Source organism: Pecten maximus, chromosome 2 (genome assembly GCF_902652985.1).
Source record: "Pecten maximus chromosome 2, xPecMax1.1, whole genome shotgun sequence".
NCBI classification, from domain to species: Eukaryota; Metazoa; Mollusca; class Bivalvia; order Pectinida; family Pectinidae; genus Pecten; species Pecten maximus.
The window spans coordinates 25692004-25701538 of NC_047016.1; the positions used below are offsets into that span (position 1 = coordinate 25692004).

Consider the following 9535-nt stretch of genomic DNA (forward strand, 5'->3'; position numbering starts at 1 on the left):
TCATTTGCAATATATTCAGATTCTTGTCTTGGTTTATTTTCACAAAGTAGTATAATTGTAATGATAGTTCCACTGCTGGTTATGATGTAGTTGGGTCCTTGTGATCCCAATTGTCCAGAATAGTCAGGAAACAAACATCAAAGCAGCAACCTGTTGGTAAGTGTATACAGATTTGAAAATCAACATCTTATTCCTTGTTTTGTTACAGGTTGGCATTGGGACCCAAAAGACCGGCCAACATTCAAGGACATCCACAACTCATTAGAACACATGTTTGAGAAGTCTAGTATTAGTGAAGGTGAGCTGGGAGGGGCACTAGTTTATGTTGTGTTAAATAAGACTACATTTCCAAGGAGAATTTGATGTTATAAACCTTTTATTATCTCTTTCATACTTCTTCAGACTTCTCCATAAAATCTGTTTTAGAGGACTTATTTCTCTGTAGTGAATAAATTTTGTGGCGACCACACATGCCAAGAGATGAGTCTATGTAAATTACATGTGTGGTCTTGAAATTATCCTAATGTTTGTCTGTTACAGAGGTAGAGAAAGAGTTGGAGAAGAATGATACCAAACGAGTGCCCTCCAAGAAAGGTCGACAGCCACCTAGTATGGATGGCAGTGAACACCTCGAGGGCCGCATCAGCGCAGGTATGATACCACCCTGTTTGGCTACATTTTGTAGTGAAATATATTCTTGAAGACCACCTGCAACCATCAGGAGATTACTCAGAATGCTGTCTATAACAGTGCTGTAGTGATCACCTGTATTACTCAGAATGCTGTCTATAACAGTGCTGTAGTGATCACCTGTATTACTCAGAATGCTCTCTATAACAGTGCTGTAGTGATCACCTGTATTACTCAGAATGCTCTCTATAACAGTGCTGTAGTGATCACCTGTATTACTCAGAATGCTCTCTATAACAGTGCTGTAGTGATCACCTGTCTGTTGCCTTCGGACAGTTTTATTGGCATCAGTTCGTAAAAATGTGAAAGTTGTATCAACTTCATATTAGCCAATCAGTCTTTTTTTAGAGGGCCTTTAATTGCCTAAATCAGTGGTGAAATTAGAAAAAAAAACGATATTGGGTGCAGTTGTCTTTCCCACTTATTTCCAATTACGATGATTGACCAATTTGTTTCTGTTAATTTATCGTATACATATATACATACATTACAAAAATCAATAATTAAGTTCAACACAAAGAGTAAAAGGTTCTCAAGGTTGTTGAATTATAATGAAATTTTAATCCCTCATGACTTTAGCATTCAGTGAATTAAGTTTCATTTTGTATTATTCTTCAGGTCCAACACCCCCTGCAGGCAGGCGTGTGTTGCCTCCCATGGAGGACACGGAACTGGCACTACGACAAAATAGCAAATCTTTGTCAAAATCACGCAAAAAGGGAGGTCCGGCTCCTGCCCCACCACGTAGAACCACGTCATGTAAGGACACACCTGAAAATCCCAAAGATATGGAGAATGAACTCAAGGCTAAAATGAAACTACAGAAAGCGAAGATAGAAAGTTCTACCCTAGTGGAACAGTATGATGAACAGGAGAATCTAGAAAGGGATTCTTCTGCTGGAGACTTCACCCCCATGATGGTAACACTCCAGCCATCAAAACGGTTTGAACTAGGTTCCCCTAAAACTTTCCAAAGGATGGATTCTAAGGAAGCTTTAAAGGAAAACAGAATGGAAGACAGTGGCATTTCACAAAGTAGTACTGAGAGTCTAAAGCGTGCTCAGATTGACAAATCAAAATACTTGATCAATACAGATAGTGCGGTCAAGTCTGGCCAGTTCGAGCACTCGCAAGAGCGTAGTAGTGGTAGGAAGTTTTCACTGCCATACCACCGTGAAACTGTAAGGCAATCGGACCTAGAAAGTAAAAAAGTAGACCAGGGAACAAGTACTTTTGAAGAGGGTACGGACGCAACTCCTTTAGTAACATATAAAGGTAAACAGTATCCCAAAAAGGCCCTGCCTCTCCCACAACAGGCTCTGGGCATGCCACGTAGAAAATACTCATCTGAAAATGTGCAACGATTCGAGTCTGCCCAGTTGATACGAGGGCGGGGCTCGCTGGATGCTGAGAGTGAAAGTGTAACCATAGGTAAATTAGATGTGGATAATGTTACGAAAGCCATTAGTAGGTATGGAACCATTCCAAAAGGGCGTAGAATTGAAGCATACCTTGCGTCAATGGAAAGTGGAACCGAGCGAAATCCAGTTCAGGAGCTTCCCCAAGTAGAGGACCACGATTCTGGGACGGACACTGCCAGCATTTCCTCATGCCCGGTGCTTCTACCTGAGCCTTCAGGAGCCAAGGTAGTGCCCAGCACTGAGGCAAACATTATCAAACCAGAACCGAATGTAAAACCATCAGCTTTTGTAAAATCACAATCACAACATACAATTGTGGATAACTCCACATCTCACCATGGAGCTCTTCTTCAAAGACATAAATCTGATCTGACGCATGGAGCTATGTCTATTAGTATTGACCCCACACAACCCCCCAAACATTACACTGATCCCAAGCCTAAACCCAGCCCCCGACTGTCCCGCATGTTCACAGACCACGGTGAGGCTAATAGCCATGAGGGCCATGAGCCTCTCTCATCTTTACCAACTCCTGTGTACAAGTCGCTAGGGGCACCACTAGATTACAGTCCTGGTAGTAACACTGACTCTACTGTCATAGAAAGTCCTGAATCCATTGAGGCACGGCTTAAACACAGTGCTGACAACAAAGTTCAACCACTGCGGCCACAGTTTACCCACAAGTCGCGTTCCCAGTCCACAGGGGACTATCCACGGCCAGAGGATACAACACCAGATGAAAACCAGTGGGCAAGTGTTAATGCAGCGATGCAACAACACATGCAAATTGCTCAAAACCAGCTGGAGGATAAACAGGGTGCCTCTTTCTTATCTAAAGTTGCCATGTTTCAGTCACAGGGACCAGGGTCAAGCGAATTCAGTTCCTTCAAACCATTCACACGTGGAGAAAGTGGGAGGGAATCGCTGCGGGATGACAAATCAACAAGTAGTAATAAGTCGGACGTGGTAACAAGGAAAAATGAACCTCGTGTAGAAATGCAACCATACAAACCTACAGCTAGTAAAGACGACAATATATACAAACCTGTATTACCAAAGATGGCGGCGTCATCAGGTGGAATAAACCCCCTCATGTCAAAGTCAATGATTGATACCCTAGATACTGTACCAGAGAGCTATTTACATGGACAGAGCTCGGATTCGGACACACCAAAGGTTTCACGTGAAACAATTCTTGACTCATCTGGTAACTTAAAAGGTTGTATTGATTCTTTATTAGCAACTGGAAATAAATCTAGCACAAATTTCATGGTACTTTCAGAACAAGTTTTAAATTTCCATGAGCAGTGTTCACATTTTATTGACTCTCTTCCTCCACATGCAAAGTTCCATGCCCGAGAGCTTTTGTCACGCCTGCAGTCACATAGTGAAAATTTGAAAAAATTCAGTAGCACAAATCCATCGGGAGGAGGTAAACTTATCGGTGATATTAAGATGACTGTCCAGGAAGTCATCGATCTTATACAAAGGTGAAAAGTGATGTTTCCATTTCTGAAGAAAAAAATTCGAAAAATTGGCTGAGGTACATGGATTAGCTTAAAGTCTACTAAGTTCAATTTTCACTTTTTTTTTTATTTTTCAAGAAAATGGGACCATGTTGTGTTCTTGGTATTCAATAGATCTTAAAACTGAAGTGAAATGTGATGTGATGTTAGTACTATACCTTATCAGGTGTATCATTTGTAAGTGATAGGAAATCTTTCATGGATGTGAAAGGTAAAATGGTGCAAGAGTCAAGATTCCTAAAGGTGTCAGGTCCTTTATCTACTTACATTTAGAGGTGAAAGGTCAATGGAATGAAAGATTGAGTTCCTGGCATTAGGTATGTTGTACCAAGTTGTTGCAAGTAAGGTACAGATCTGAGATCTTGAATAGTATTGTAACTGTATGACATGTTTCTGTACTACTGTACTAATTATGTACAACTCATAAGTAATATATTATTGTAACATATTGTCATTTTAATTGTTTTGTTGAAAGATCAAAATCTCCATTTCTTTCATGCAACATATCCTTTCCGCCTTATAGAAACTAAACTTATCATTAACAGAAATTAGGATCACTTTCATTAAATCATGGTCAGCATGTTGTTTGAATGACATACTTTTGTGGTTCTTACTGCCAGTATTAGGTGGTCAAACATCTTCAGTAACTTGTTATATCACACCTGAAGATTATTCTTTACATATACCTATTGCCAAATATACCTTACCTGGTGTGAATCGTCCGTACTTGTGAAGCTACACTTACCATTACGCTGTATTTTGTAAAAGTGTGAACAGAGGTATTTCTCCTTGACTGTTAGTTAAACGATTTCACTTAGAAGAGCATATGGTTCATGTTGATGTAGTTTTTCGTTATTTACTGAATTAATACTTAAATAACTAACAGTTTTCTGAACATGGAAAAATGTGAAAATTCATCAGTACATACTGTAATTAAAAAAAATGTAAATATCTACAATAACAGTATTTCAAATGAGGGTTAAGATTTTACAGATGTTTTCACGTTTGCTAAAATGTATACCTGACAAGTAGATAGCATGGTTTGTAGTGATATACACACATAGACGATTCATATCAATCCTGTTTTATGGTTTAGTTACTACTGTTGTTTTGTATTGTTTTCAGTTTAATTCATGAAAACTCAAGGTTGTATTGTTAATCCTACAATTTAGTCAATATTTAAGGAAGAGTGGTACTTATTTAAAACTGACAGTATGGTAATATTGCCATCAGTTATGCTGTTCATTTTCCTTTATTTGCATAGAAATAATATTTTGAAATGAATTTGAGTATTTTACTGACATACATGTAACAGATCTGAGGAATTTCTGAAATGAAATATTAATTGAAGTATTAATAGTTTGCCCCTTTTGTATAGAGGAAATAATACTGCCGCTATCTTTGAACTGCCTTTCTATAGGCTTGGTCAGAAACAATGTGCTTGTTTGTGGTTGTAGGTTGTCTCCCCTTTATTTTAACCAACAGTATTTTAAATCTACTTGACACACTAATTTATTTGGCATGTAAATGCAAGGCTTTGGTAAGGAATTGGTTTTGAAACATTACACAACAGTCGTATTAGATTACCGAGATTAAGAAATCAGCTGTGCATTATATTATGCGCAAGTAGATGTATGTAGTCAATTTATAAGGGATAAAATATACTTCTCATTTTAGATATTCATGCTGGACTGGGTACCTGTTGGTAAATGTTCCAGAAGTATTTTCCTGACAACCTGTATCATGTTATACAATGCAGGTTGTCTCCCTTTTATTGACATTGCCAGTTTAATGATATGCTATGATAGATCTAATTGGTCATCTCATTTACAGTTATTGTTCATCCTTCTGTATAAATAGGAACCTGTTTTGAATTAGCTCAGTACAGACGTTCTCCAATCAGATATCCTGTCTAATTCAACATGAAGCTTTAACCTCCATAGCTTTCCCGACTTATCTAATCTTACCAATTTTTGTGTTCCCAACAGTGTCAGATTGGTCAGCTTTTTGTCTATCTTGTAAGTGCTAATAAAGATAATCATTTCCCCCAAACCTCCAATGTAATAAACAAATCTGTGTCTATTGGACCCATTGTAGAAGGAACAAGGTTTTATACATATGTACAAGATATTTTACTGCTGAACTTGTTGACCGGTTGCATTGAGGTAAATTGATTACTCTATTTCTACAATCAAATGTACGATTACTATATTAAAGGAGGACAATGTTGTCAGAAGTGCTGGAGTGTTACAGTTTATGTTTTAAGTCGGTGTGTGGAGAAAACCAAAAGTAGGAAGGAGGTACCATATTAAAATTGAATGTTTGGTTGTATATTATTCCTTGTGGTAATTTGAGTGTCTGTTATACACTCTCCAACATATCACATTAACATCAATTGGTTAACTTCTTCCCTACACAAAGGCGTATGTATAGCATTTTCCATTAAGAGCGGTCATTAAATCTCACTACCTCATTAGTATTCATTAAATGGGAAAAGAAATATTCCAGTCATTCAATTCATCAAAATATCCAGAAAAGTCCTCTGTTTCAGAGTTATTCATACACTATATACAATAATGTGTTGTGAACAATTAAAGGCATGAACTCTTTCTTTATTGAATTCCTGTTTTACACAAGACTTGTGAGAAAATAAGTAAAATTTCCTTAAATATCATTTGTCACAGATCTGTCTGTCATACATAAATCTGTTATCTGAAATATGTAATGTGTTTTGGAGAGAGTGTACATGTGTTGTGATATACAGAGTGCGTGTTTGTGTGTGCGCATGAAGACAAAGGGCTCTTGAAGAGTTATCCCCCCTGTCTATATCCTGTACAATCAGTACCTGATCTTGTCTTTCTTTGTCTAGTCCTATGAATAGAGGGACAGCATTCTGTTCCCTCCTCTATAAATAATCTCGGGTTCTGTGTAGCATACGTTTATGGACTGCAGCAAGCAACTTGTGATGTATTGAATCAAAAGATTACATCAAGATGTGTGATTTAATCATATTTCCAAAACTCCATTATCTTGTATTGCTGCTTCAGATTAAATGGCAATTTAATGTTTCTAAATACATTCTATACATATATAACAGTTAGTCCTGGTTTATTTATGTTCTTCCGTACGGAACAACTATTTCGTAAGTTTCTTACTAATTATAGCATAATACATAATGTAATTTAACATTGACAGTTTGATTTACGAAGTTGAAATAATATACAAAAGGATAATCAACTTCTTCATTATAACATGAAGAAAGAATATTTAAACTTAATGGCATGCTTACATCAAAGTTAACTATGCCTACAGGAATTTTTGTTTTTTGCCATTACTATTTTTAGAGTAAGTTTGTTTAGTTGACTTCTAATTTCTATAATGTGATGTGTCGAACTTCAAACTTCCAGGATATAGGTCCACACTTCATAAAAAGCCTCGCATACCTTTTTGACAATGTGTTTATTTTTACATGCAACTCTTTACAATTGTTTTGAATGATGAAACATTTCATATAGCAAGTTACAACCAAAACAATAGTAATATGTAAATTGGAAAAACGGTTGTGAGAGGTGAATTCAGTTCTGCTGAGATAGAGAGTGCATTGAGTCTGCTTATCACACATTGTAAATCCTCATCTTTATATTATATATGTATTTAGAAATTTCTTATAGTTGTAAATACCAGATATTTATACTAACATTTAGAAATTGGGGGAAAAGTTTATTTATACAACTTCACATGCTGGCATTATGATATACCAATTAAACCAGGTGATGGTTTAATATGCATTAATGGTTGTACACTATTCTTTTTCGAACATATTTTACAGTACGATAGGTAACAAATTACATGTATTTAAGACATACAAATGAGTTTCATGTTGATTTACATAACTAGCCAAGAGCTAACTGTTTGAGAAGCATATTTAGGTAAGACAATGCCATTATCTGATGTCACCTGGACCATATTGATAAAACTATTCATGGTCATACTGAAAATTTTGCACAAGCTTAATTGCTTATTCTGGGTGAGAATTTCCAGCTGAAGTCCATTGTACTTCCTAGTTTGAATATACTTGGTTTACACTTTAAGCTTCATGTTGGAGTGTTTTCACTTTTTGATCTCATTGTGAAAGAAAAACATAGTTACATGAAAGAGAGATTTAAACTTGCACCTAAATTTGATCATGAGAATGGTTTTATCATTACAGGTCCAGGTAATGGTAGAATTGTAAACCTGTGAAATATGATGAATGTTTAATCAATGCATATCGGTTAATTTCTCTGAACTGTTAATTGGGAATCAGGGAAATTATTCCCACGATATTGCATATGATCTTGTGAATTATGATTGACAGTTATTGTTGCTGTTCAGCCAAACCTAAACATCACTGTGTATAGGTAGATTATAGTGTAATTATACTAGTACATATAACATGTCACTAGGTTATATAATATAGGTAAAACCTGTGATAATCCAGATACTCATCAGTGACACCCTCCTATGGGCCATCCCGTTTGCAATATTGCCAGTTAAGTTCTTGAGAGTATCGGGCATATTGGCTGAGGATCCTCCTACATGCCATGTTCCCCAGCATTATTTGATACTTTGTAAGTAAGAAAATGGAATCTTTTCCTTCTACACTGTCGCTCTCATTCAATTCTACATCTGTACCTCAAGCATAAATGTTGGTTGTATAATATTGACTGTGGTGAGGTGTTCTGATTCAAGAAAACTTATATTCCATGTGAACAAATGCCATTGTGTCTCGTAATTATAATACAGTGCCCTTCCTCCATACCGAGAGGGAAAGCCTTGAGATTGGAAGGCTGGGTTGTATGTGCCCTTCATCTACACACAGACAGGGAAAATCTTGAGATTGGGAGGCCATCTGTATGTGCTTAAATGTGATACCATACGTTGTTTTATATTAATTTATTTGTGGTAACATTTTACAGAAAATCCTAATTCTTTTAGACAAAAAAACTATTTTGTCATTGTTTTGATAAATTCCTACTTAACATTATGACTGTGAATATTTGTAATTAACTTCCCTTCTCTAGCCATTGCTGATGGACATACTGTACATTTTGCTTGCTTTAAATGGCCTCGACCTTTTGACGGACACCTTTCCGCGCTTCTAGAACCAGTTGATGGGTAGATAGTAGCATGGAAGAGTTACAGGTCTAGACCAAATGGGAACTTGAAATGCTTGTGATTGAAGTGCAAGAAACGTGTACAGTGCTCATGGTCGGTTACAGTGCAAAATACTTTTTTATCTTATAATTAATCCTACAACCTTGACTTCTTCTCAAGGAGGACATTGATGTCATCGCCCTGTAAATTGGGATATCTTATAGTTAGTTCTATATTTCTCTAAACACTATGTCTGATATTGGAAAGAAATTAAGGTTGTAAACTATATATAAATATATTTTGTGTGGGTGAAGTATGCATGTTTTATAATTGTGAGAAAGTGTATAAGTTGGGAGAGGCCTGCGTGTCTTGTGTCTGTAAGATGGCTTTATAATCTGTGTACCGAGTGCATTGTGATGAGAGAAGGCTATTTACTAGACATGCAAGCCAATTTTTGTCCAAAAAGTCAATGTATATGGTTGTACATTAATGTGAAAATAAAACAATTAAGTACATTTTGGAGTTTCTTGTTTTCAAATTTTCAAGATGATCAGAATTTATTCAGATGTGAAAATGTCCTTTCTTTGTGTGCAGTTTCATGACTTTAAGGGGATTATAAGTACCCCTATAAATACAAAGTGTTGAGTTATTATAACTGTAAACACATATGGGGCGAACTTGATTCTGATGTGCCGGCGGAAAGGCGGCCAAATTTCTGGATTGTGTCCAGAATATGTGCACGCAATTTCAGCATGTGCTGAT

The 9535-nt window shown here is 36.6% G+C and overlaps 1 protein-coding gene across 4 annotated transcripts in view; it reads left to right on the forward strand.

The window, feature by feature from the left end:
- The window catches only part of LOC117321631 (tyrosine-protein kinase Abl-like), a 67911-nt gene extending 58623 nt beyond the window's left edge, over positions 1-9288 (forward strand). For all 4 annotated transcript variants that reach the window (XM_033876123.1, XM_033876124.1, XM_033876125.1 and 1 more), the window contains 3 exons: positions 209-298; positions 541-651; positions 1309-9288. In XM_033876123.1, the coding sequence (XP_033732014.1) occupies positions 209-298; positions 541-651; positions 1309-3605 (2498 nt within the window). In that variant the 3' untranslated portion in view covers positions 3606-9288. The remainder of the gene's footprint in view (positions 1-208; positions 299-540; positions 652-1308) is intronic.
- The last annotated feature ends 247 nt before the right edge of the window (positions 9289-9535 follow it).